Genomic DNA, 27,719 nt, shown 5'->3' with positions numbered 1-27,719 from the left:
GGGAGGAGGGTGGAAGGGGAGAGGCGCTCCCCCCGCCAGGGCTGGGGGAGCCGTTGCGCCAGCGGCGTAAGTGGCCGCGCGGGGGTCCCGCGGCCTCAGGGGTGGGCGGAGCGGGGGGGGCTTCGGCCGCTTCTCCCACCCCCGCGGGCGCCGGGCGCGGAGGCAGGAGCCGGGCCCCGCTCTCGCCGCGGAGCCGGCGGAGGAGGAAGCCGGCGGAGGAACATGGAGGTCGCCCGGACGGAGGCGCCCGCGCCCGACCCCATCTAGGGCGCCCCGCGGGCCTCATCCCTCCTCCTCCTCGGAGCGAGCCCGCGGCCGGGGTCGGGCGCGGCGCGGAGCGGGACCGGGGCTTCTGCACCAGAGGAGGAGCCGGCCCAGGTAAGAGGTGCTTCCCTTCCCCTCCTCTTTCCACCCCGTCCCGCCTGCCAGCGCGGCTTCCCCGGCTCTCTGCCAGGCTAAAGATAGGGTGTGAGCTCCTTGGGCTGAGCCCCCGGCGCTGGGCTGGCCCAGGCTGCGGCCGGCCGTGGCTTCTGTCGAGAGGGGTGTGGGGTGCCCCGGTGGCTGCAGCTGAGGACGGGTATGGAACCAGCCCCCCAGAGCGAGATGCTGCTCCCAATCTGACTTGTATAAATCCTCGTTATTTTAATCTCTTAAGTTTTTAAATGACCTCATATACTTTTTGGTTTTGCGTATTCTGTAATTCAGCAGCATTTGTGTGGACGAAATAGAATTTTGTAGTAGAAGTGTTATGGAAACATCTAGAAGTTGAATAAGTTTCATATGAGAGGAGTGTTAGTTTAATATTAGTGGTCTAAGTAGCACTAGTCTAAGATTAATTTTCGTATGTAGTTTGAGTCTCCAAGTTAATGATGTCCACCCTAACACAGGGATCTGATACTACAGTTGCTTCAAAAATATTTCTTCAAGTGATGGTGTAGGAGAAGGAAACCCAGTCTGTTGATGTGAAACAGGAAAATGCACCACACTTCACAGCAGTTCTCAGGCTTCATAGTTAGGAAGAATACAAGGGGTGCTCCTATGAGTCTGGCTGGATCAGAAACATTTGGTGGTGGGGTGGTTCTTATGTCTGGAGTGCTGGAAGGATATAGGCTCTTTAGGAGGGACAGGCAGAGGAAATGAGGACGAGATGTTGCCCTCTATGTCAATGACCAGCTGGAGTGCATGGAGCTCCACTTAGAGATGGAAGAGGAGCCAACCGAGAGCTTGTGGGTCAAGATTAAAAGGAGGGCAGGGACAAGTGCCATTGTAGTGGGGGTCTGCTACAGGCCACCTGAGCAGGAAGACTGAGTGGATGAGGCTCTCTATAGACAAGATAGGAATAGCCTTACGGTCACAAGCCCTGGCCCTCATGGGGGGGTTCAGCCACCCTTATATTTGTTGGAGGGGCAACACAGCAGGGCATAAGCACTCCTGGAGGTTCTTGCAATGTATTGATGATAACTTTCTTCTCCAAGTGGTAGGGGAGCCAATGAGAAGAGATGCTATGCTGGACCTTGTTCTTGACAACAAGGAGGCACTGGTGGGGAATGTGAGGCTCAAGGGCAGCCTTGGCTGCAGTGACTATAGAATGGTGCAGGTCAAGGTCCTTAAGGCAGGATGCACAGCAGATTCACTACGCTGCACTTCAGGAGAGCAGATTTGGCCTCTGCAGGGGTTTGCTTGGTAGAGTACCATGGCTTAAAGCCCTGGAGGGAAGACGGGCCCAAGAAAGCTGGTTAATATTCAAGGATCACCTTCTTCAAGCTTAGGATCAATGCATGTCAACAAACAGGAAGTCAGGCAAAAATGCCAGACGGCCTGTATGGATGAACAAGGAGCTCCTGGACAAACATAAACAAAAAAAGGAAGCCTACAGAGAGTGGAAGCAAGGACAGGTAGAGCAAATCCTCCTGGAAACTGTGCGAAGGCACATGGAAAATAAGGAGCTGATTGGTGACAGCCAGCATGGCTTCACTAAGGGCAAATCGTGCCTGACCAATTTGGTAGCTTTCTACGATGACATTATAGTGTTGGTGGACAAGGGACGAGTAACTGATGTCATCTACCTGGACTTGTGCAAGGCATTTGACACTGTCCCTCATGACATCCTTCTCTCTAAACTGGAGAGGCATGGATTTGATGGATGGACCACTCGGAGGATAAGGAATTTGCTTAACGGTTGCACACAGAGTTGCGGTCAATGGCTTTGATGTCCAGGTGACCAGACCAGTGATGAGTGGCATTTCTCAGGGGTTGGTATTGGGACTGGCCCTGTTTAACATCTTTTGTCAGGGACGTGAACAGTGGGATAGAGTGCACCCTCAGCAAGGTCACTGGCGACACCAAACTGTGTGGGGCAGTCGACATAGTGGAGAGATGGGATACCATCCAGTGGGACCTTGACAGGCTGGAGAGGTGGGCCCATGCACACCTCATGAAGTTCAACAAGGTCAAGCGCAAGGTCCTGCACATAGGTCAGGGCAATCTGAGGCACAAATACAGGCTGAGCGGAGAATGGATTGAGAGCAGCCCTGAGGAGAAGGACTTGGGAGTCCTGGTAGATGAGAAGCTCAACCATGAGCTGGCAATGTGCTCTTGCAGCTCAGAAAACCAACTGCATCCTGGGCTGCATCAAAAGAAGTATGGCGAGCAGGTCAAGGGAGGGGATTCTGCCCTTCTGCTCTGCTCTCGTGAGACCCCACCTGGAGTACTGTGTCCAGCTCTGGAGCCCCCAGCATAAGAAGGATGTGGATCTGTTGGATCGAGTCCAGAGGAGGGACATGAAGATGATCAGAGGGCTGGAGCACCTCTCCTGTGAGGACAGGCTGAGAGAGTTGGGGCTGTTCAGCCTGGAGAAGAGAAGGCTCCAGGGAGACCTGATAGCGGCCTTCCAGTACCTAAAGGGGGCCTACAGGAAAGATGGGGAGAAACTCTTCAGCAGGGCCTGTTGCGATAGGACAAGGAGTAATGCTTTTAAAACAGAAGGAGGCAGATTCAGACTGGATATAAGGAAGAAATTTTTTACAATGAGGGTGGTAGAACACTGGCATAGGTTGCCCAGAAAGGTGGTGGAGGCCCCGTCCCTGGAAACATTCAAGGCCAGGTTGGACGGGGCTTTGAGCAACCTGATCTAGTTGGAGATGTCCCTGCTCCTTGCAGGGGGCTTGGAGCTAGGTGATCTTTAAGGTTCCTTCCAACCCTAACCATTCTATGGTTCTGCATTATAATTTCTGACTTAGTATGTCTGATGTCTGTCAGTGAGAGATCAAAGTACAGATGCAAATATTAATTTAAAATAGGAAGATATACTTATCAAAGTGAAGGCTGAAAAAAATCTACTTAAAAGTCTGATGTTCATGCTATTTCAAGGTCTCTATAGTCTAATAAATTATTATTTTTTTCCCATGTTGCTTATTTTAGGGAATAGACTTTAAACAGGAAGCAGTTTCTGTACTTTTTTCTTAAAAGTTTCTTTTCGTTAGAAAAGTAGGGAGGGTAATACTATGCATCATTGTTGCCTTTTCAACAGTATACTTTCCCATTTTCTGTATTTTCCTCCTGAGAAAAAATAGCTGCTTCTGATTAGAAATCTAGTATACTAAATATATGGGCTATGAGTTCTAGAGAATACTTGTCTCAATGTAAATAGAGTCTTAAAATGGGAATTTTTTGTAGTTTTTTAAAAGCTTAACAGTTTTGTAGGAGCTAATGTATGCAATATGTAATCGAAATACTGTAAGAGGTAACCTCTTTAAAACTTGCATATTCTGGTAAGATAATTCTATGCTATGTAAATTGTACAGTAATTGTGTGATGTGATTTTTTGCTTTGTACAATTCCTTTCTGATTCTATTATCTGTTTCTCTTAGGAAGAAAATGAAAATCTTTTCTGAGTCTCATAAAACTGTTTTCGTTGTGGATCACTGCCCATATATGGCAGAATCCTGCAGACAACATGTTGAATTTGATATGTTAGTAAAGAATCGGACCCAAGGAATTATACCTCTAGCACCCATATCAAAATCACTGTGGACCTGTTCAGTGGAATCATCTATGGAGTACTGTAGAATAATGTATGATATTTTCCCTTTCAAGAAACTGGTGAGTTCTAGCCGTACTGTATATGATACTTGATAATGTAAGAGATATTTTCCCATTTTAATGAAGTATTTTAGTATCATTAGCTGTTGGTTAGATTAAAAGATCAAATATAATTTATTATACAAAAATGTCTTCGTACTGCTGATACACTTTGTAGCTATTTAACTTGGTTTTAGAAGTTGAATATGAATCCTAGTATTTTGTAACTCAGTGCAAAGCATGAAGAGAGGTGCTTTAAGGTAACTTACAGATTTATTATTGTGTTCTCCTGAGCTGTAAGCTCACAAAAGTTTGAGTGGGGTTTTGCTTCAAATTGAATTTTGTTTCTAAACACTCTTGGTAAGGTTTTTAGTGTCGACTTTGAAGGAATTCTGGGCTTTAGGAAGAGGTAGGATCACCCTGATGCTACCAGTTTGAAAAAGTGGGAAAGCTTCCTGGCACACAGCTCCTTGTTTAGAAAGATAAATGCCTAGTGGGTTCTGTAACAGTGTATCATAAATTAAGGTAACTAATCCCTGGGTGTTTTTAGATATTTTCTCATTATTGAGTAAACCATTGTGCACTGTCCTAAAGGTTAGCTACCCTTAAAAAAAAAAAAAAAAAAAAAAGGAAGTTAAACAACCTTGCGACAGTGATACTAGTATAAAGTAGTGATGGTAAAATACTGGCTGTGTCATCTGAGCCAAACGCCAGGCCCTAATAAATACTTTCAGTAGTTCAGTGATTTGACACGTCAGCCACACTGCCTTGATGGGTTGCATGTCGTGGTTCTCAGACAATGAACGTTTAATTTAAACTTTAATTTAGAGCACTTAATATATGGCCAAGTCCCATTGTGGGATTATATCAAGTGTACGGTTAATGGATTTGAATTGGTTGGCTGAACTGGAGCTTGTGTGGTATGAGAAACTGAAACTGAGATGGAAGGTGTGCTTCCTTTTGACCTTTTTGACATCTTTAGAACATAATTTGCTATGTGATATTCATTAAGTCTCGCTAGATATTTACCCCTGTGATCTACTGTGGTGGTCTTTGAGAATAATTTGCAATATTGCAGTATTAGAATTTATTTTGTAGCTATTATATTGAAAATATTACCTAATTATTAAAATTCTTCATAATATCCTGCAATGCTAATTTGATATAATTTGATAGATAGATTGATTTAGTGGCTTAAAAATATACATAGAGTAAGAGGCTGTTAATCATAATGTTACTAAAGGGGTAACTGAATATAGCAGGAGTAGATACTTTTTGTGTTTTTGTTGTCATCTTTCTAGTTGGGCTTATCATTGCACATATCTCCAGAGTATCAGAAGAGAGAAGTGTAGTTCCTGTTCATTTGAATTTGGGGGAGTATCCATAATGGCTGTTACATGTATGTTTGGCTGTTACCTTACATGTGCTTTTTTTGATCCTTTTAGGTGAATTTCATTGTGAGTGATTCTGGGGCTCATGTCTTGAATTCTTGGACTCAAGAAGATCAGAACTTGCAGGAGGTATGATTTTTTGTTTTGGATGTCTAGTTTAATTGTGCAATATTGGCTTCTTACTATGTTCAATATGAAATAACTTTGCTTAATTAAAACGTTGGTGAATCTAGTCTGAAATTATTGGGTAGCAGAATTTTAAGTAGCTGCCTGTGAGGCTGGACTATTCTATGGGCAGCTTTACATAATTTAAAAAGAATCCAGTAGCTTTGAGTATAGAGTTATATATTAAAATAAATGTTATTAAGAAATTACCTATGTATTTCTTCTGTAATTTGGTGATAATTTTTGATTTTTAAGTTTGATTGTTTTTTGGTTTGGTTTTTTTTTTTTTACATTTGCATGATAGGCAAATAAACTGTTTTAAAAAAAAAAAAAAGTAATATTCTCTTTGCTCCTATTTTGTTTCATGCTGAATGGGCTTGTCCTCTGAAAAATTTACTTCCGGGAGGAACTGAGTTTCCAAATTCTTGGAAAATAAAAGCAGATGGCAACTGATAATGTTAGAATTTCTTTCAGGTATTGGATATAAGCTGTTGAGATAGCCAGGTATTTTCCTGTAATAAATGAGAATATTATATTCTCAAGGCTTCGTAACAGTTAATAAATGAATTGCAAAGCATAATTTAGGGCCCAATGTGTTCCAGAAGGCTGGCAACATATAATGGTCTTTAATTGCTCTGTTTGGTTTTCTCCCAACAATATTAATTTGCATGTAAAATAAGTTATAATGATGACTTTTCTCTTAACTGATCATTTTAACAAATGACTGGAAAATAACTTTCAATAATAATTTCTTTCTTTTTAACTAGTTGATGGCAGCATTAGCGGCTGTTGGGCCACCTAATCCTCGGGCTGATCCGGAGTGCTGCAGCATACTTCACGGTCTGGTTGCAGCAGTTGAAGCACTCTGCAAAATAACAGAATACCAGCATGAGGCTCGAGCCATGCTCATGGAGAATGCAGAACGTGTTGGAAACAGAGGAAGAATAATCTGTATTACTAATGCAAAAAGGTATGTATGATAATGTGCTTCTACCGTTTTAAAAATTAAGTTATTTCATATATTTTTAGAACTCTTTCCTTGGTTGTCATGAATAGTGCCCTAAGTAGCTAGCTTTTTTGCATTCTTTGTTAGATCATTTCTTGCTGTATTAAAGATTTCATTTATGGAGGTCTGTCACAGTCAAAAATCCAAAAATTTCTTGCTTGAAATAGGAGAGCATTTAGTGGCATGTTGCTTTGAACAGGAGGATTGATTATCCTATATATTAAAAAGTATAAAATTTCTTTCTAGTGACAGTCATGTTCGGATGCTGGAGGATTGTGTTCAGGAAACCATTCATGAGCATAACAAGCTTGCAGCTAATTCAGATCAGTGAGTATACTTTTTACAAATGTAGTTTTTCTTAGTCTGCGCACATCTGTTATATCCTCTATGAAATATCAATGTGTTTTTGTCACTTACAACTTATTCTAATGAATCTGTTTGAATGAATGCGTGTGTGAAGTAGAAGGTGCTAAATCATTATATTGTTGACTTAGAGCTGGTGTATAATCATTAGCTTTTCAGTATCATTGTTATCCTCATAGGACAGTATTTCTTTAGGTTGTTACCTTCTACACCTTGCTCTAAAATAAGACATGTAACTGTGCCTTGTTATATATTGTATATTTGTTATCAGTAATGCATCTGATGCAATTTTTCCCCCGATAGCACTGCATTAATTTTACATTCCTCTTTCTTCAACTAAAATCGCTGACTTCTTTGAAACTAGTTTTTAATTTTTAAATTATTATGTTGCCTGACACTTCCCTTGAGATAAAGGAATCTCTTGAAATACAAGTTGCATCTCCTCTGAGAAGTCATTTTTCCACCATATGTTTTGTCTAATTAAACAGTGAACTGTTTGGCCCAGGGACTGTGTATTACTTTGCAGAGTGTACAGTAGGTTGAGATCCTATTCTTGGTTGCTCCTTAGGCACTTAAATAGCAGAAGTGGGAGTCTCCTGTATTTACCTGCTGCAATTGCAGTTTCATGTATATATAAAGGATACTGCCCCAGGAATCAGGCTCTAAGTCCACTGTAAAGACAGAAAATTGGTCTCATTCCTGTAGGTAGAGATGTGGAACAATGCCTTGATCTCTCCAAATTTCCAGCTGCATTAGGAGATAAGCATGCTGTTTGGGTAGTTGCTTTGATGTTCACTGGAATCCCCTTACTAATACCTGCGCACTCACTTGGAGACGCAAATCCTCTGTAGTGTCAATTTTCAGGTGAATGAAGCTGAACAGGTTTAAGTGGGTTAAGGATCTATTCCGTTGATAAGTCCAAAAAGAAATACAGTGCTATAGCATCTGAATAGCTAGAAATGTTATACTTTTTTTTTATTCTGATGAAAACGTACTTTGAATTACATGCTTTTGAAAATCTTTAGTGTAACCTAGTTTTTACAGAATGCTTTCAGAAACTATATTATAATACATCTTTATGATGCTGTATTCTGGAAATCAGATGAATCTTGGGAGAATTGATCTATTTTCTAGGAGACAGTCTGCCACACTGTAGGCTGAATAGAGTGTTTTTCTTTTTAAGTCTAATGCAGATTCAGAAATGTGAATTGGTTTTAATCCACACTTACCCAGTTGGTGAAGACAGCCTTGTTTCAGATCGTCCTAAAAAAGAGGTAAGGAGCTTAAAATGAAAAGATTCATCCAAGGATTAGGAACCATGTCAGACTGAAAACAGACAGTGCAAATTAAGCATTCAGCAATAATGTGTTGAGCCTCTGGTCTCTGGTAAGGTGTAGGAAAAAGTACGGGTGATAATTCTTTGACAAGTTGACAGCCTGCATATTGCCATCTACACTGTATATTTTGTTTTCTTGTTTTGTAGTCTTTGTGCATATATTGTATCGCCTTTTTAAATTTCGTTACTTAAATTTCTTGCTTTAATAATTCATGATTCATTTTTCTGTGAAGTAAGCCCATTAGTGCCATAGAATGATAGTCTTGAGTTTGAAGGTTTTTTGAGAAGGAAATGGACGTTTAGGAACCTAATGGAAAACTATCAACTACTTGTTGGGTTGAATAGGTTAGTGTAGCAACTTTCCTGCTATTGTGTGTATACGATGTGCTTACAGGTAGGTATATAAAAATCAGTTTGTTCCTGTTAGTCAGCAGGTAAAAGAGCGGAAAACTGGGCCCACAGCTGCTATTAAGAGGATTTCTTCTCCATGTTGTGATAGTAATTCTTCCTAGTAAGCAAGCTGTTTAGCAAGCTTCTGTATTTTCACAGTTTGTAGCAACTGCGACTGTAACAACTGGCATAATCTGCAAAATTCTGAAAGAAAAATAATTTTTACTTCTTCCTTCCTAGTCTAGTGCGGGTTTCTGGGTGGTAATTTTCCCCCCTGGTTGAATTTAGCAGTATAAATGTGCTTATTTTAGAGTTTCAAATGGGTGATACTGTTACGTGATATTAGAGCCTAATCCATGAATACTGTGTACTCTGTGTCAATTTCTTTTAGCTTTCACCCGTTTTAACAAGTGAAGTGCACAGTGTCCGTGCAGGCCGGCATCTGGCTACAAAACTGAATGTTTTAGTACAACAGCACTTTGATCTGGCTTCAACCACAATAACTAACATTCCTATGAAGGTAATATTGTGTCTATAGCTTTGTGTTAACTCGCTGCATCACTTCTAAATTTGTTTGAAAACTTTTACAGTTTGTTTTAATTGAATTTTTACATTGTTTTTCTCTCCATATCATATTTTCTGTTTTGTTTTTTTTATTAGCCCACATTCAATGTCTGTGACCAGGTTAGTAAAAATAAAGAAGGGGGAAAAAAAGCAAAGAAGGATCACAGAACAAAATATTGTATTGCTGAATCTCAATTTTTGATGTAGCAATACAAGTGTTATTTCAGTTCTTTTTGTATTATTTCATGTAAATACAATCTTATTTATGTCAGATTACTTTGTCTGTGATTCTTTTGTCTTTTTCTAGTTGTGTTTAGATATTGTTGACCCTTGTGCATTATAGTGGCATAGTGAGTCTCTTTTTCCTCTGTTTCATTATCATACCCACCCAACATAAAGGTGTTTGTAACTAATAGCTGATTTTTTACTAAGTTTTCCAGTAGATTTTTCTAGTTTGAAGATCCATAAACCAGAAACAGGGGGATGGGATATATCTAGTTGAGAGAGATATTCAATTAAACATCTTCTGTTTAAAGTTGTTTATGTCCCTATTTTTAATATTTTTTTTTTTAATCGATACTGGGAGAGAAATCAGTGCAATTAAGAATTTCAAGTATTATTAAATTTACGGGAATTTTCTGATCAGGCAACAAAAGACAATTGAAACAGAAGTGTCAGTGTTCAACAAACAAAAAGGGCAGATAAAGTTTCCTGATTAAAAAAATTCATCAAGTTCTCATGCTGTCAATCATTACTTGCATCTCTGAAAGCTGGCAATGTTGTATGGATTCTATAAGTTAAAAAGTGAAGTTAAAAATTATTTTCACAGCTTTAATGAAACTTTGACGTGGGTCATGGCATAAATGTTAAGTTTGCAAATACCTTGTCTGTAACTTTCTGACCTGTGTGCTGCTGGTATGCCTCTCCCTTCTGCCTTTGTCCTTACAGTAATAGACTATGTTGGGTTCTCTGTGGTTTTTTATTTTATTTTATTTTTTTTTTTAACTTGGAATAAGTTACCAAGGTTACTGTTCTGTTTTTTGCTAGTCCTCTGCAGCTGTTTAAAGATGCAGTGTCCTCTTTACGAATATCCATTTTCTAATTTATAAACTTGCAGCTGCAAGTACACTTCTTACATATCTTAAGTGCCAGGAATTATAAGAAGTTCAAAGTTTTGGATTCTTGAAATTTTTAGCTATGAAAAGTAATTGCCAGTCTATTCTGCAGTGACCATTTGTTGCTGCTCAGTAAGTTCTAATACGCTGATGGTATTCAATATGTCGTAGGCTTCCTTAACTTCACTAATTTAAATAACATTAGTTAAGCCTATTTTTTAACCTGTATTTTACACTATGCACCTTGTCATGGCATTTGTATGAAGAGGAAACTACGGGGTTTCAAAAAAGGAAAAAAAAGAGGAAAAGCAGATGGTTGCATCTTTAAACAGATCAGAGAGCAAACAGTTTCCTCAACATTGCAATCCCGTTGTTGTCTGATGCACTTTGGAGACTTTTTGTTTTCTTCTGGAGTGAAAGGTAAATGCAGAATCATTCATTTATGAAAACAGTGACCTCTAGCTAAAATAATTATATTTATTCTTTTTATCTTTCTTTTTCAAAGGAAGAACAACATGCTAACACATCAGCCAACTATGATGTGGAGCTGCTTCATCATAAAGAGGCACACGTTGACTTTTTGAAGAGTGGTAAGTAGAAATAGTCCCCTGAAAGTGGCTTTTTGATCAGCCTACTAGAAGTATTCACAAAGAAAGATTGTGAGCTTCCAATTGATGTAAATTTCAAGCATGATTAGCATAGTTTCAGTTACTCCTTACAACCCAAGAACTTGATTTGTAATGTTGACATTGGAGTTTTACTCATTATTGGTGTATCTGAATTTAGTAATAAGGATATAACAATGAAAAACCGGGTCAAATTAATCAGACAAGGTTTTGCCTATGTTCAGGATATTTGTGTGAGACTTGAGGGGCATGTGAACTTCTTTTTGAGGTATAAAATGTAGATGAAAGACCAGATGTGCAGTGATTTTACAAAAAAAAAAGTACCTCTTTTGGGTATTTCTGGAAAATTATTCTTTGCACAATTGAACTTTTAATCTGTCTTTTAAGTAATGATAGTTCACATCACTTATGTCGCATTACCATAAGCCTATTTATAACAGTAACTGCTTTGGAAAATACAATGGTTGTTTGGCTTTTGAGCTTTATTGTTGTATTTGAAATACCTAGTATCTTTTTTGTAAATATGGAATTACTACCTAGTATTCCTCCAAGGTGAATTTTTAATAACTCAACTGAGGTTAGAAAAACGCAGCAGCAAGCCTTAGGCAAAACTGTTTTGTTCAGGAAACAGTGCTTGGTGTAAACTCTTGTTAACAAGTCAGGCTAAAAATTCTGTATTAGTAGAATTAAAAGCAAAGCCAAGCAGTAAAAAAAAACCTTCAACCCGTGCCAGCGTGTTACGGAATACTTGGACTGAATGCCTTTTCAGTCCTGAAGTCTCATGTGAAGCTTTTTAAAATTAGATTACATTTTGTATATGCTAATATTATAAATGCTTTGTACCTTAAAAGTTTAGGGTTTTTTTTGTTGTAATAAAGAAAATCTGGCTGATGGTGTTATGACACACTTTTTCTGACTTCATTGCAGGAGATAATCATATAGGTGGCAATAGCAGAGAAGGCGCATTTAAAGAAACTGTAACATTAAAATGGTGTACTCCTCGAACAAATAGTGTGGGTAGGTAACATGGTATCTTAGCAAACTGATATTCTAAGTTGTGTTGAACACTGTTCTCTCTATACACTGGTAAGAATCTGGACAAGAAGGTAATTTGCTGGTTGTTAATGCTGGTTTTACCTTTTGCTCTATAAACCTTGCTGCTGAGTATGCCCTGCTTTACCAATGGTCATACGATGCTATTCTGATCTTGGCTAATCAGTGGTTTGTGTTAGAGGTGAGAGGGGTGTTAATGTTTTTCTTGGTGGCTTTTTTCAGTCTCCTCTGAAGTATTATGAAGTTGTTCCTTGGCTACAATGTGCAGTAATTATTTGCCCCTCTCACAGGGCCAGATATACCGTGTCAGTTCCCCAGTGATGTTTTCTTAATATAGCAGTTTTGAGACATTGAACCTTTCTTGTTTTTAATTCTTGTTTCGGGGGCGGGGGGAATCAAAGTAATATCTTAAGTGTAATCTTTTGAGTGCTGAGTAAAAAGCTCAGCTTTTCATTGAAGGAAATTCAATGTATGCAATGATACTATCAGTAGACTAGTCCCTCTGTATTAACTTTCAATTCTGAGTAAGGGAGAGATATCTACCCAGATTGGAGTAAAGGAGAGAAAGGGAAGATTTGGCATAACACGGGAACCATCTGGCTGTTCAGCATGTGTGCCCTGTAGACTATAAGCAAGATAAGTTAACTCTTTGAACCAGCAGGTTAAAAATATAGGTAAGAGAAGTAAGAAATATAGGTAAGAGGAGGTTGATGGTACAGTGAAATAATTCAGGAGATAAAAGGACTGGAGGTCCTGGTGGAAATAGGGCTTGGGAATCTGTTAGATTCTTGCAGTGGAGGATACTGAAACCATTGCGAGGAGATTAAAGGAGCAGACTTCTAGATTGAGAGACAGCTAGACTTTTTAGTTCTGCTGATTGTGGAGCAGACTCCTCCCCTTCCTCTCTTTTATTTTGTAGGATGTTTTTTGATGTGTGGTGAACTGCACTCTCAACTTTTCTACTCATTTATTTTTCAGAATTACACTACTGCACTGGAGCATACAGAATTTCACCAGTAGATGTAAATAGCAGACCTTCTTCATGCCTTACTAACTTTCTCCTCAATGGTAAATTTGTGTCCTTGGCTAATTATTTAATGTTTTAATTGTTAATATTGTGAGTAGAGCACTTACCGCATTTTGGTTTGTGTAGCAGTAGATGTCTATATACTGTAAACATCTCAAGTTTATTTTAACATGTCATAAATAAGAGAATAAAGTTGTTAAGTGTACTCAAAGGCAAATGGAATGTGTTCTGAAACTTGAAGATGGGAGTAAAGATGTAAAGAAGGAGCAAGTATTGAATTCTAGTAGTCCTTTTCTGAATCCAAATGTAGAATACTTTTTACTTTATCCAACTTAGTGGGGAACACCGCTTTCAGTAGGTGATAGTGCACTTGATCACAATGCTTGCTCTGACTGTTGCAAGATATTGGCAACTTACCTCTGTCTGATTTTTAGCAGATGCAGAGCAGCCTCAGAAAGCTCTTTTGACTGAGTTATGAGCAATTGAGTATGTTGGTCAATTGAAGCAGACATACTGATATCTACTGGGGTCGATCAAAAAAGTGGATTAGATTTAGTTGTATTTTGCTTATCTGCAAGACCTTGCCCATTGCCATGAGTAATCTTGCTATAAGAGGCTGCCATTTATAAATGCGTGTAAAAAAGATAAGCCAAAGCTGTTTCTTCCAGGCAAGTAATATGTAGTCAGTGTTAATTGCATGGGTTTTTTTTTTACAGTTTGCAAACAGAATTGCGTTACAAACATCCTTTTAATGGGATGTTTTCTTCAGTCAAGTCATTTTAATGTCTAAATAAATGTGTAGTGGTTTTATTAAACACTATTTTAATGTATTTTTCTCAAAAGATTTTGTACTGAAAAAGTACTTTGATTAATTAAAACGATTAGAACCAAAATTAATAGCATATTTCAGATAAGCACACTCTTCTGATCTTCTATTTTTGCTTCCTTGTAACAAGCAACTTACTTGGCAAATGCTTAGTGCATTTTACTGGAAATAAGACAAAGGCAATTTTATGTCTGTGAAAAACAGTATCCATTTTAAGCATTAACAAATAGTATAAATTAATAACTTCATACTCAAGTAGGTTATTTTGTTGCTTTTTAGAAGTTGTTTTTAATGAGAGAGTTTCTGCAGTAGGGCCAGATAAGTTTAGTGTACAATGTAATCTGTAACAAAAATAGCAAACTCCCATTACACAATATACCATATTAATGTCTTACAAATATGTATTTTTCCCAAGAATAACGTTCTACAGAGGAAGTGGTTGGTCCAAGAGAGAGACTTCTGTGAAATTTAAGAACATATGACACTATGTTCTGTGTAAAGACGTGGAGTAAATACTCAAAGGAGATAGCTGTTTCTCGTTCAGCTAGGTGAAAACACAACTTTAACGGATTCATTCAGTCTTACTGGCTAGGTACAAACCTGTATTGTGTGGATGTTTTTAATTTAAAATTGCAGTACATGATAACTAATGAAGCTGATCTCATTTCCAACAGGTCGTTCTGTTTTGTTGGAACAGCCACGCAAGTCCGGTTCTAAAGTAATTAGTCACATGCTCAGCAGCCACGGAGGAGAAATTTTTCTGCATGTATTAAGCAGCTCACGATCAATTCTAGAAGATCCCCCATCAATTAGCGAAGGGTGTGGTGGAAGAGTCACTGACTACCGGATTACAGTAAGATTCTTTTTGGTTTTGGTTTGTTTTTGTTGGTTTGTTTTTTTTTTTCTTATGGTGTTGCTTTTCTCAGAGGACAAGAGATGTGTAAAGGAAATCTTGGTACATTTTCTGGAGAGCTGAAGTGGATTGCATGGTCAAAATGTTTTTCTTTGTACTACTGTTGCATATTTAGTACAAAGTAGTACATCTGCTTATTATTATGCCTGCTTCATAGAATTCTTTCTGAGTCAAGGAAGTACTTGCCTCCTTATGTGCTATTGAGGATTTAAAGTTTGTTCTGATTCTAGAATAACACTTTTCTTGGCAAAATTTTTCTGTGGGCTGGATATGCATAGGAGTATATCCTGCTTATGATCAGAAGGATAGATTGCATGTGAAGAGTTTGTACAATAAATAGAAAAGATGAAGTTGTCAGTTTTGAATTCTGGATGTAGAGCAGGCAATCAGCTGGCATTTGGTGTTTTTTCCTTTTTTTTTTTTTCTCCTCCAATGCATCCTTTGTTATCTGTTGTAAACAAGCAGAAGTGGCTTCCAGAAAAACATAGTTAAACTCTTACCATACGTGAAATACCTTGCAGATCCAGAAGGCCTCCTTATCAAAAACTTTGCATCAGTTTTTAACCAATACTTTTGTATGACTGTTTTTGTGTTCACCCCAAATAACGTACATCTGAAAGCTAGAAACAGGGCTCTGGTTGTTAGCGTCAAATTTAGTAGTGGGGATGGTACACTGTTAGTGATAAGCAAGACTGTGCTGTTTCACCCGTTCAGTGAAAGTTACTTTGTTAGAGAAATGCCTAATTGTATCTTGTTTGGTTATCATTAGGATTTTGGTGAATTTATGAGGGAAAACCGATTAACTCCTTTTCTAGAGCCCAGATATAAGATCGATGGAAGTCTTGAAATTCCATTGGAACGTGCAAAAGATCAGTTAGAGAAACATACTCGCTACTGGCCCATGATTATTTCTCAGACTACCATCTTCAACATGCAAGCTGTAAGTAATCTGGGGTTTGTAACCTTTTGTTGTGTTCTAGATTGTTTCACCTTGCCACCTGATTAAATAATAACTATTTTATGATAAATCACTTGCCACAAAATCAATTTATTTTCAGCTTTATTTTCACTGAAGTACTCTGTATTAAATGTCAGTAGATGATTGGAATGCCTTATAAATAGGGTGGAATATTTGAACCTGACAGCTGTAATGCTGCTGGGTAAAGAAAACGTGCATTTGCTTATACCTGCTCAGAGTTCTTACTAAATTGAGGATAAGAGATGGTTTTGTTTTGTATTGTTCCATGATTCCATTGCCTTTAGTTTTTCTTATTCCTCTTTTTCTCCTGCAACATACATAGATTTTCTTGTTGTTGACTTTTATTTTGTCTTACAGGTAGTGCCATTAGCCACTGTGATTGTAAAAGAAGCAATGACTGATGAGGATGTTCTGAATTGTCAAAAAACAATATACAATTTGGTAGACATGGAGAGGAAAAATGATCCACTGCCAATTTCAACAGTTGGTACCAGAGGAAAGGGTCCAAAAAGGTTACATGCATATCTCTTTTTGTTGATGCTGGACTTTTTTCAGAAATAGTCTATTGACGTTGTTTCATACCAATTTTTTAAAATTTTGCCAAAGATAATACGTGGTAAACTAAATGCTGTACATATGCAAAACAGATGCTGTGAATAATTTGCCTGCATCATTTTGGGGCTGTCACAGTACCGTTACTGCTCTATGTTAGGAAAAAAAAAATTGCATCATTTTATTCCCTGAGAATTGTAAGTATGTTTGAAAATATGAAAGCAAAAATAGTCGTGAAGAAAGGTAAGAGATTTTATAGACTAGGACAGAGAAAGTGTAATAATTCCAAATTAATAAAATGGGAAACTTAAGCATATTATAAATTACTAATGCTTTAAAATTGGCTTATATTAGAATAGTCAAATCCTTTTGAAACGGTTATTTAAAATATGGGCTACTCCTTTAAAACAAGCACAGAATATCCTGATATCTCAGGCATTGTATTTCCTAGAACTGGCTGAAAAGAAATTCAGCTATGGAAGATTTGCCCACATTATGAAGTTATTTACAGTAACATGGTACAATTATTTCCAGTTTTTTAAATAACAAAAATTAAACAGTAATTAATTTGCATGTCAGTACATGAGTGGCCCTCTGCATATCCTGCCATTTCATAGTTGGCAAACACCTGAGAGGATTCAGAAGTGCCTTTTGTGAGTGAGACCTTGTGGAGGTTAAGTATTTGGTTTCAGTGGACATAGTCTATTTTAATTTAAACTTAACTCTAGATGTTAATTGGGAAATGTAACATGCAGTGTGGTTTCAAGTTTCAAGGACAGAGTAATCCCGGTGGGTAGACCTCCAGTACAAGAGGACAGAGAATCTGTTCAGAGTTATTTTTGGTTCTGAGGTTTTTTTGTTTCTTAAGGTCTGTTTTTTAACCTTAATTTGTTCGGTGGTTTAATGATCTAGGCAATCCTGTAGGTAATATCTTTTTTTCTGGCCTTGCTTAGAGACGAACAGTACCGGATTATGTGGAATGAATTGGAGACCCTTGTACGAGCACACATAAACAACTCTGATAAACACCAGCGAGTCTTAGAATGTCTAATGGCTTGCAGAAGCAAACCCCCAGAAGAAGAGGAGCGCAAGAAACGAGGTAGAAAGAGAGAAGACAAAGAAGACAAGTCAGAGAAGTTGGGCAAAGACTATGAATCAGATAAGCCATGGCAAGAATCAGAAAGGTAAATTTTCTGAGTGAAATAAAACTGTAGCATATTACGTTTTGTCCTACTCTACTTCAAAGAGGAGAGGAATTGTGGTGAAACAGTTGCAGGTTTCAATTTGATGTGTTTATGCTTTAACTGTGGCTTCCTCATCTGAGGAACCTGAAGGTGCACAAGTCCATGGGTCCTGATGAGATCCATCCGTGGGTCCTGAGGGAACTGGCGGATGAAGTTGCCAAGCCACTGGCTATCGTATTTGAGAAGTTGTGGCGGTCTGGTGAGGTCCCCGATGACTGGAAGAGAGGGAACATAACCCCAATTTTTAAAAAGGGGAATAAGGAAGACCCAGGTAACTACAGGCCGGTCAGCCTCACCTCTGTGCCTGGCAAGGTCATGGAGCAGATTCTCCTGGAAACCATGCTAAGGCACATGGAGAGCAAGGAGGTGGTTGGTGACAGCCAACATGGCTTCACCAAGGGCAGATCGTGCCTGACCAATTTGGTGGCCTTCTATGACGGGGTGACGGCATCGGTGGACAAGGGACGAGCAACTGACATCATCTACCTGGACTTGTGCAAAGCTTTTGACACTGTCCCGCACGGCATCCTTCTCTCTAAACTAGAGAGACATGGGTTTGATGGACGGACCACTCGGTGGATAAGGAGTTGGCTGGATGGCCGCACTCAGAGAGTGGTGGTCAACGGCTCAATGTCCATGTGGAGACCGGTCACGAGTGGCGTCCCTCAGGGGTCTGTGCTGGGCCCGGCCCTGTTCAACATCTTTGTCGGCGATATGGACAGTGGGATAAAGTGCACCCTTAGCAAGTTCACCAATGACACCAAGTTGTGTGGTGCCGTCGACACGCTGGAAGGGAGGGATGCCATCCAGAGGGACCTTGACAGGCTGGAGAGGTGGGCCCGTGCCAACCTCATGAAGTTCAACCAGGCCAAGTGCAAGGTCCTGCACCTGGGTCATGGCAATCCCAGGCACAAATACAGGCTGGGCGGGGAATGGATTGAGAGCAGCCCTGAGGAGAAGGACTTGGGAGTGCTGGTGGATGAGAAGCTTAACATGAGCAGGCAATGCGCCCTTGCGGCCCAGAAGGCCAACCGCATCCTGGGCTGCATCAAGAGGAGCATGGACAGCAGGTCGAGGGAGGTGATTCTCCCCCTCTACTCTGCCCTGGTGAGACCCCACCTGGAGTACTGTGTCCAGTTCTGGAGCCCCCAGCACAAGAAGGACATGGACCAGTTGGAGAAGGTCCAGAGGAGGGCCACGAAGATGATAAAAGGGCTGGAGCACCTTTCCTATGAGGACAGGCTGAGAGAGTTGGGGCTGTTCAGCCTGGAGAAGAGGAGGCTCTGGGGAGACCTGATAGCGGTCTTCCAGTACCTCAAGGGGGCCTACAAGAAAGATGGGGAAAGGCTGTTTAGTAGGGCCTGTTGCGATAGGACGAGAGGTAATGGTTTTAAAATAAAGGGGGGTAGATTTAGATTAGAAATTAGGAAAAAAATTTTTATGATGCGAGTTATAGAACACTGGAACAGGTTGCCCAGAAAAGGTGGTGGAGGCCCCATCTCTGGAAACGTTCAAGGCCAGGCTGGATGAGGCTCTGAGCAACCTGACCTAGTCAGGGATGTCCCTGCTCCTTGCAGGGGGGTTGGACTAGATGACCTTTGAAGGTCCCTTCCAACCCTAACCATTCTATGATTCTATGATTCCTGCCATTGAATGTGGATCCCAGGGTTTTTTGTATCAGTCACCATTACCAAGCTTGGGAAATGGGCATCTTATTATGGTGCCTGCTTATCAGACTTTTCAATTAACGTATTTACAAGCAGTATGGTTTTTGGACAAGCTGTTGACCACTTAGCTGGGCTTTGCATCTTGAGGAGTTGCTGCTGTTGGATTTTATCATAACCACACCACCTATTAGACATTAAACAACTTTATAGCAATATAAAGCATGACTGAAAACTCAGAACATGCAGTTAATTTCTCTTGAGCTGTAGATAGTGTTAGTGTTCAGGTAGATGAACAGTCCAGGTTGATTTGGCTTTTCTCTTTAGTTGAATGTCAGGATTGATTAACCCGTGTACCTACTGTCTATAATTCATGTTGTTACTGTAACTTATCTGAGTGGTAAGTATCTGTCAGTCTCTTCTGTTCTCTGTCTTTCAAACTACTATTCTAAAGAGATCAAAAACCCCTCATAGTAGTAAACTTAATTTGCATACATTTTGTGCATGCTGTGATCATTTGGGATAGGAGGACCTTTTTACCTACGTTATTGTCACCATGCTGATGACCTTTCATGCCTTTCTGTGTATGATCAAATCCTTTCCTACAAATGCTTTTACTTTCACATGTGGAACAAAAATGGTAACTGAGATAGAGATTTGATATAGAATGTGTCTGAATTCATATAGAAAAGATAATAGGAAATTGTGTGGTATTTTTGTATATTCATTGTTACTTAGTCTTTCCTTCAAAATTGAGAATGGTCAGCTGTCTCAACAACTACAATGTAAATACTGCTAACTAAACAAACTGAAATTATATTTTAAGATCCTTCCCTTTACTTAGGGCTTAATAAAGGGGATTATTTTGCCAGTCTCCCCTATTGTTTTTCACCCATTCCAAGGGGTCGGAGTAGATTTTTCTTACGATATGAGTTGCATATAACTTTGAGGAGTACAGAATGGTATCAATAATCATATGTGCTGCTCTAGCATATTTTACTTCAGTGTTTTCCTTCCCTTTCAAAAAGGTTAAAGAGTCTTTTGGATCGTGAAAAAGAAGATCTGGCAGAAGCTGAAGTTATCAAAGATTCCCCTGATTCTCCTGAGCCACCCAACAAAAAGCCTCTTATTACAATGGATGAAATGCCCCCGGTTGAAAAGACAAAAGGTAAACCAGAAGAATTGCAACAGCTTGTTTCATGTAAAGATGGAAATTGTATCAGTCTGTATTTTCTAAAGCAATGAGATTAATCTTGGAGTTAAAGCCAAGTCAATGAGAATTTTTAATTAAACCCTCAGTGTTGAGAAATTCTTGATAAATATGTTAACCTCAACAGGTCTGTATAAAAAGAGAGATACCAAGATACTGTGTGGGTCTGTCGATAGGCACTTGGCTTGACAGGGGGTGGACAAGTTTCTGCTGGTACAGTTTGAGCTACTGTATGTCAGAAATGCTATTTAACCAGAGATATCAGAAATCACTATTTCCTGCTGACTAATAAATACAAACATGCTTAATCACTGTCTCCTGCTGACTAATAAATATCAACATGCCTAAGCAGTATAGTTGTTGGAAGGGGCAGTTCTCACTGACTTCTGTTCCTTTTGTGAGCTATTAGCTGTCACAGTGGGCTGGGCTGATGTTCAGATTCTGCATTTGAAGTAAAGTCAATCTCATATGAAGCAACTACTCAGCTGTTACCACTTTGCATATTTTGTATTTATTTAGCTTCTAGTATAAGATTGTTTACTATTAGTGGTTTTAATTATGTTGTACTGCCATAGTCTGTACTTTCTTCTAAGCCTTTATAATGATGTAATGTTTAAGAATTCAGAAATTAATTCACTTAGACTCTTTTTACTTGCTATTTTAGGGCCAATGTCCTTGCTGTCTTTATGGAGCAACAGAATTAATGCTGCCAACTCTAGGAAACACCAGGAATTTATTGGTCGTTTGAACTCTGTCAACAATAAAGCTGAGCTGTATCAACATCTGAAAGAAGAAAATGGGTTTGTATCAGTAAATGCATCACTACAAGTATCTTAGCAGTAGTCAATATGCAGTTTACTGCAGAATACTTCAGTTACTGCATTAAAGACTCCTTACTCTTTTCAGGATTAAAATGTGTAAATACATTCCTTTGTCTTGATATTGATGGAGAACTACAGTAGTTCAGCTTTTCAGTTATTTGCATCTGTGCTGAACAAGGCTGAGTGCTGATAAATCCCTGTGCCTTAGTGATTGCCCTTGCAGAAAAACTCTTAAACTGCAGTGAGTTAAAGAGTAGCTAAGTTGAGATTTCTTTTGCCAGTCTGTTGCTTGCTTAAGCTTCCAAAGGAATGGCTAATATCAAAATATTGTCGGTAGAGTGGTTGAATCTTACGCTGTGCTGTAGTGAAGTTGATAGTAGTCCACATTCTACCAAAAATACTGAAAAAACAAACCAACCTCCTCTTAAGCAAATAAGATGGTGGTAGTCAATGATGAGTGTAAGAAGGGTGAAAATTAAGACCTTGAAACAAACTGCTAAAGCTCAAATTTTAGAAATAGATTCTCTAGTCGCATGAATATGGGCTTTTGGGTGAGGTTGATAATGGATAGCTCTTTGCGGTTGATGCTGGAAAGTTTCTTTGCAGAAACCATTATGTACAGATGGCTACTTAAAGAAGTATTAAGAGGAGATTAGATTGTCTTTCATTGCATGGATGGTTAGTGAAGTAAAAAAAATTTATTAAATATTTAAGTCTAATTTTTTTTTCTTAATCTTTTGATTGTATTTCAAATAACAAGTCTTACCTTACAATTGTTTTCTTGCATTTCAGAATGGAAACAACAGAAAATGGAAAAACAGGCCGGCAGTGATTTTGTTTCTTTGGACAAAACTTGGCCGAATTGCAAAAATATTTAGTGCTGGAATTTATATTGGTACCATTTCAGTACAATTGTATAGCTCTGTTTTGATTGGTTTTTACATTTTTCTATTCTTATTTTTGCTATGAAATATGAAATCCGCATATCACATTAAATGAATAGTGTGCAAATAGGAGCTGTCCTGAAGTGTTTTACAGTCGTGTTTTTAGGATGAATAAAACCTTGCTGCCATGGACTAAATCAAGTAATCGAATATGTTCAAGTTTAAAGTCCTCTCCTATAAATATTGTTTAATAGTTCAAAATCAGTGATGACTATTTAAAAAAAAAAATCAAGAAATTGATAACTGAAAATATTGTTAATTTTGGTTCATGAATATTTTTATTTATATCAAACTTCCTCAGGAGTCCAGAATTATGAAAAAGACTACACTCTGAGTACCTTGTCACTGAGCTGAGAAAATGTCAGTCTTGGTTTTCAACTAAGGGGTGGGAGAGTGAGTGATTTTACAGATAAAAACTGTTGGTTTAAGGATTTTTTAAAATTGACTAGAAATGGTCTTTAGAAAGCAAAGCCTTTCAGGTTCTTGTACTGGAGTTAAGTCTTTGTAAGCAAAAGTAAAATAAAATTTTTGCTAATCTTTTTTTTTTTTTTTTTTTTTTTTTCCCCTGGATGAAATATGCCCTCTAAGACACCTGTAGTTGTAGAGCTATGCTTTTTGGACATCATAGGGAGCAATATTAATGGCTGTGAAATGACAAAGTAGATGACCTATCTTCAGTTTCTTTGAGTGAGCCTTTTTTTCTCTTTCTCCCAATGGGGAGTAGAATTCTCAAACGGGAAAACTCTCTCAGCCAGTGTCTGTGATCTAATCCCTTGTAAGATTTTGGGTTGCCTTCCAAATGGGTCAGCTTGAGTGGGCTAAGGAAAGATGACTAGCTAAGCTCTCCGAGTACATCGGCCTTCCTCTGATCTGCATCCATTGCCTTATTCTAGCTAGTATAACCAACTGAAGGTCTCACAGATTTGATATGTTACAGTTTAAGTTGATTTAACACACATCTTCATGAGCTTTTTTGAAAACTAAATTAGTATTAATATTTCTTCACTTGAAACTTTAAATACCATAGTTCATGATGACTAGATCTGTACACAAATATCATGCAAGTATTCTTTGCTTACATTGGTAGCCAAGTCCTTTCTTCAGCTGTCTTAAAGTATCAGGTGTAGTTTCAAGGTGGTTCTTTAGCCACTGTGATGCAGATGTGTATTCTGTTAAATTATTTTAGAACTCTTTTTACACAGTAGGTTTTTTTATCATATTCTATAACTTACATAGCTTTTATAGAAGCAATGTGTAATTTTTGGAGATCCTGAAGTCTGAAGACTTACTTTCACTACTTAAGTGAAAATAGGATGTCCTGCATCACCACATCTCCTGATATCCTGTATGAAATGTTCTGATGGAGAATACTATCATGGAATTATCGTTTCTTATAAGCTTCTGGGTTTTTTTTTTTTAATGAGATTGTACTGCGTATGAGTCTGGATTTCTCTTGTTTACTAAAGGAGTTTTAAAGTTTGGAACCTAGGCAGCGTGTAAATGTCAGCTTTCTGCTAGTCTAGAGAAGAACTGAAAAGCTTATCCTGTGCCTTGGGGAATCGTATGTATTGCATCTTCTGATGTGCCATTAATATTCAGCTACAATCCTTAAATACGTACAGGAATTAATACTTTATTAGAAGAAAAGAAAAATTCTGCACCTGCTATTAAAATATATATTTGTTTAGCTTGTTTCCTAACTACATTTTCCACTTTTGGAACATCTGTCAGGTAAGAGTCTTGCTGAGACATGAGATACAAGGGCTAATGTTTCCTGCAGTAATCTTTTAGATTTATATTTTATCAGTCTTCTGTCTAAACTATTGACTACAGTGAATTAATGCTGCTTTGTTGACTTTTACATCAAATTTTAGAGTTGACTTATAGCTGGATGGCTTCTGGAAAGCATTGAAGCCATCTAGAAGAATTTGTATTTATCCAAAAAGTTATTCAACACTATAAACCCAGACAAATGTTACTTGTTCATGCAATGTTAGCAATGGTTTCATATACACAGCTAACTAGTGCATGTTGTTCATCTGCTCCCACAAATCCGTTGTAAGTGCAGGTGGATTGTACATTTATAATGTACACAAATATAATTTCATCTGTTCAAATACTACGGTCCTGTAGCTCTTGGTACACTTGTGGCTAGTGAGCTGTTCACATTCTTTCTGTGCCATGACTACTGGTTCAGCTGTACTGTTGTTGGGATTGCTGGGTGGTGTGAATCTTAAGTTTGGAGAGAAGGCAAACCAGAAAAGGCTGTCGTGACCTGTGTTGGTACATAATGCTGGCATCTGGTTGTTTGCAGATATTAATCTGAACTACTGCATAAAAGTGGGTCACTAGAGAGCTTTTCTCACCTCCTGGTTGTGAACCATTCCCAGATCTATCCCTGGACTGGTATTCCTTTGGACTGGTCAGCAGCTGCTCCCAAACTAGATTTAGTTCTGCCTGTGTTGTTTAGCCTGCAAAAGCTGTTCTTTGCCTAACTGGCTGCTCTCTAGTGTCTGCTCACTGTGTCAGAGCAGTATTGTGGTGGTTGGGCTGCCCTGTACGTAGGGTGGCTTTTATACTTTCTGCTCAGTCAGAGTTCATCAGAAGAGTAGGTGGCCACTACGTACCATGTCAGCAAGAGCCCACCATGACAGGATAGTTACCCTGTGAGTTCTTGTTCCTGGGCAGCTTAGTGAAACTGTATCTCCAGAGTTGTAATGTCAGTGGTCTGAGGCTCCTTGGCAATCCACCTTCTCCAGTAAAGTCCTGTGGCAATTCTGGGAAGGACATTCTGTATGTATCTCCTTTCCTTTCTATGTTGTGGTACTGGTGGTACTTTGGGCCTTTTTCACACTGTGCTTTCAGGTTTAAAGAAGATTTTCTCATTTCTAAAATAGTTTACAAATCAAAATTGGAAGTTATGGATTAAGTAGTTTAATTCATAGTTAAGTATGGATTAAATTTATGTATTAAATTGAAAGAATTGCAAAATATTTGCAAAGTTCTTCCCTATGGTCCTTGAACTGTCATGGGTGGAAGCAGACAAGAGTACCAGTTTTACTGTAAGAAAGCAAGCCTGTAACTTTGAAATGTATTTTTTAAAGTACATTACACAATTACCTAACAGGAGGAATTTCATGTTAAGTAGCTACCATGGCCTTTATAAATGGTACATGTACTTAAAAAAAGTTTTGAAAGATTGAGGACAGAGACAATGTCACCCATGAGAGGGGGGACAGTTACTGCATGCATTTTTGAAAATACTAATTTAAAATTCCAAGATGACATAGAGACTGAAGGGTTGTAGCACCTTTGAAATGCAACGGAAACATGTTTTGTGATGGTCCTTGTGACAGTTCTGCCACTTCTAGGCAAAATGTGTATTTATGAATCTGAGCCATAATGGAGTTAGTTTTACTGAGTACTGGCTGTGACCTCATTCCTACCAACATCAACTTAGTATACATTTTCTCTCTCTAACTTGGACAGGCATATCACTCAGCCCCCCTCATCTCTAAATTCCGTTACCTGCTTTACTTGGCATTTTGTTCTAGTACTTATTTTCAGGGTTCTGATTTTGCTACTGCGTCTTCATCAGGCATAGGTTAAGTATATTCCATTTTAAGTTGAAAAATTGTAAAATCACTAACTGCTTATGACTTTTTTTTTCTGAGTAATATGGATATTACCTTCTAGTACAAATTGTCTTTTTGTAGATTTGCTCTCAATATCATTTAAAAGGTCTTCACTTAAGTCTGAGGGTATTGCCCTGGTCATGCTGGGTAGTCATCCAATCTTGGTAAAGGGGAGGGAGTTGGTATTTTGGCGGCTGGAAAGATGGTATATTGTGAGGCAGTCTTATTGACCTAGAATACTGCTCTTGGGAGGTAAGTGATACTGAAGGTGGTATCCGTAACTGAGGTGAAGGTGAAGCCCTGCACTCGTGTACAGGTGCTTTGCGAGGTTTCAGGACATCCAGTTCCTCATCAGCATGGCTTAACTGGGAGTTTCTCTGAAACATCACAGAGAGTGATCCAGGAATCTTCCTGTGATACTTACAAAAGCAGTAAAGCACTATTATCAGAACCACCCCAACAGTGACACAGAGACTGCTTAGTAAGGCAGATGGGGTCTTCCTAATCATGCAGTCATCCTTGTCTTGAGGTACAGGCACAGTACTGTTGGAAGACCCATTGAATGGCTTTGTACTGGGAAAGCAGATTTCACTGTATGAAATGTTGAAAATGACATCAATTTTGTATTCTGGCAACATTGCTTGGACAAAGTGTGGGCTAACATACCCGTCTGACACTCTTAATTTCTCCAGTGCTTCCAGGATTTCATCTTTTGCGCACCAGCTGGAAGATCTGTTGGCACTTGTACACAGCGAACTGTTATACCATGAGATCATTGTGGACCCAGGTTTGAGAGCAGTCACTATGATGTCTTTGGGACTGCTGGAGTTCAAATAGAGGGAGAGCTTCTGTAGAAACAAACTAATTCTTTTCCTCTCTCTCAGGAAAGAGTGGTAGCTGTTTTTTGTTCCGATGGTGTACAGGTGGCATGGTACATTGATGGGCTTCAGAAGCTCAATGGTGAAGGATTCCCACGCAGTCAGTCCTCCTGAATCTGTGGCAGACAGCATGAACTCCTGAGGCGAATACTGGAAATCAATATCAAGGGGATAGCCATGCATGGTTTGCTGAGAGGTGTTAAATTGCAGCCAGCTTTCTGATCCTGATGGAGAGCCATCAGCTGGAATGATTTGTAGAGATAACTGAGTTGAGTTGCCATCTTCCTCATCGTAAAATGTGTTGGCAGGTATAGGAAAAAAGAATAGGCATCCGATAGTTGCTGTTAAGAATTTAATGGAATGAACAACCTTTGGGGAAGTGTTTGCTTGCCCTTTAGAGAGGAGAGAGAAAAGGAAAGGAAAGAATTATGAGGAAAAAATAGCTATCTGATACTGAATGATAGCAAAGAAATCTTGTCAGCCTCAGGATTATGGAGCACATTGGCTAGAAGGGATCTCTGGAGGTCATCTAGCCAGCCTCCTGCTCTAAGCAGAGCTGTAGCCAAGACAAAATGAGACCATGCATGGCTTTGCCTAGCTGAGTCTTAAAAACTTGAGGATGAAGGGTCCCAAGTCTTTCTGAGTGACTTGCTCCATTGCTGTGTTTTCCCTAAGTGAAAAAGTTTTCCTGATGTCTGAACCTCCTGAGATGCAGTTTTATGGTCATTGCCCCTTGTTATGTCATCTACCACTTTTGAAAAGTGTTACATTGCCCTCTAGACTCCTTTTTGAGAAACAGTGCTTCTTAAGTACTAAGTTTGGATTACAGTTTGAAGCTGGCCAGCAGGAGACCGCCTGGTGCTGTGATACGTTACCTATCAAGGACTCTAGCATAGATATCTCGATAGCAGGGCCGTCATCAGGCGTTACCTGGATT

General features: G+C 39.1%; 1 protein-coding gene across 1 annotated transcript; it reads left to right on the top strand.

Moving 5' to 3' along the window:
- The first annotated feature begins 54 nt into the window (after positions 1-54).
- On the top strand, positions 55-22,940 carry INTS13 (integrator complex subunit 13). The gene is made up of 17 exons (XM_086756997.1): positions 55-378; positions 3,870-4,101; positions 5,526-5,600; positions 6,404-6,606; positions 6,889-6,969; positions 8,189-8,279; positions 9,123-9,251; positions 10,916-11,000; positions 11,964-12,053; positions 13,068-13,157; positions 14,617-14,795; positions 15,625-15,795; positions 16,192-16,346; positions 17,340-17,570; positions 20,323-20,462; positions 21,169-21,304; positions 22,118-22,940. Exons 2-17 carry the CDS (start codon positions 3,877-3,879, stop codon positions 22,155-22,157), a joined length of 2,121 nt encoding a protein of 706 aa, XP_086613123.1. The 5' UTR covers positions 55-378; positions 3,870-3,876; the 3' UTR covers positions 22,158-22,940.
- Positions 22,941-27,719: the final 4,779 nt, after the last annotated feature.

The sequence above is a fragment of the Chlamydotis macqueenii genome, chromosome 1 (assembly GCF_036417535.1).
Source record: "Chlamydotis macqueenii isolate bChlMac1 chromosome 1, bChlMac1.mat, whole genome shotgun sequence".
NCBI lineage: Eukaryota > Metazoa > Chordata > Aves > Otidiformes > Otididae > Chlamydotis > Chlamydotis macqueenii.
Note: the sequence above shows the minus strand (reverse complement) of the source record. Positions and strands in the feature narration are given on the sequence as shown.

Excerpts from the sequence above, each read along its gene's own strand:
- INTS13 (XM_086756997.1), top strand. The coding sequence starts at position 3,877 with ATGAAAATCTTTTCTGAGTCTCATAAAACTGTTTTCGTTGTGGATCAC. Across the intron at positions 8,280-9,122 it reads CAGATCGTCCTAAAAAAGAG|CTTTCACCCGTTTTAACAAG; the intron begins GTAAGGAGCTTA and ends AATTTCTTTTAG. Across the intron at positions 13,158-14,616 it reads TACTAACTTTCTCCTCAATG|GTCGTTCTGTTTTGTTGGAA; the intron begins GTAAATTTGTGT and ends CATTTCCAACAG.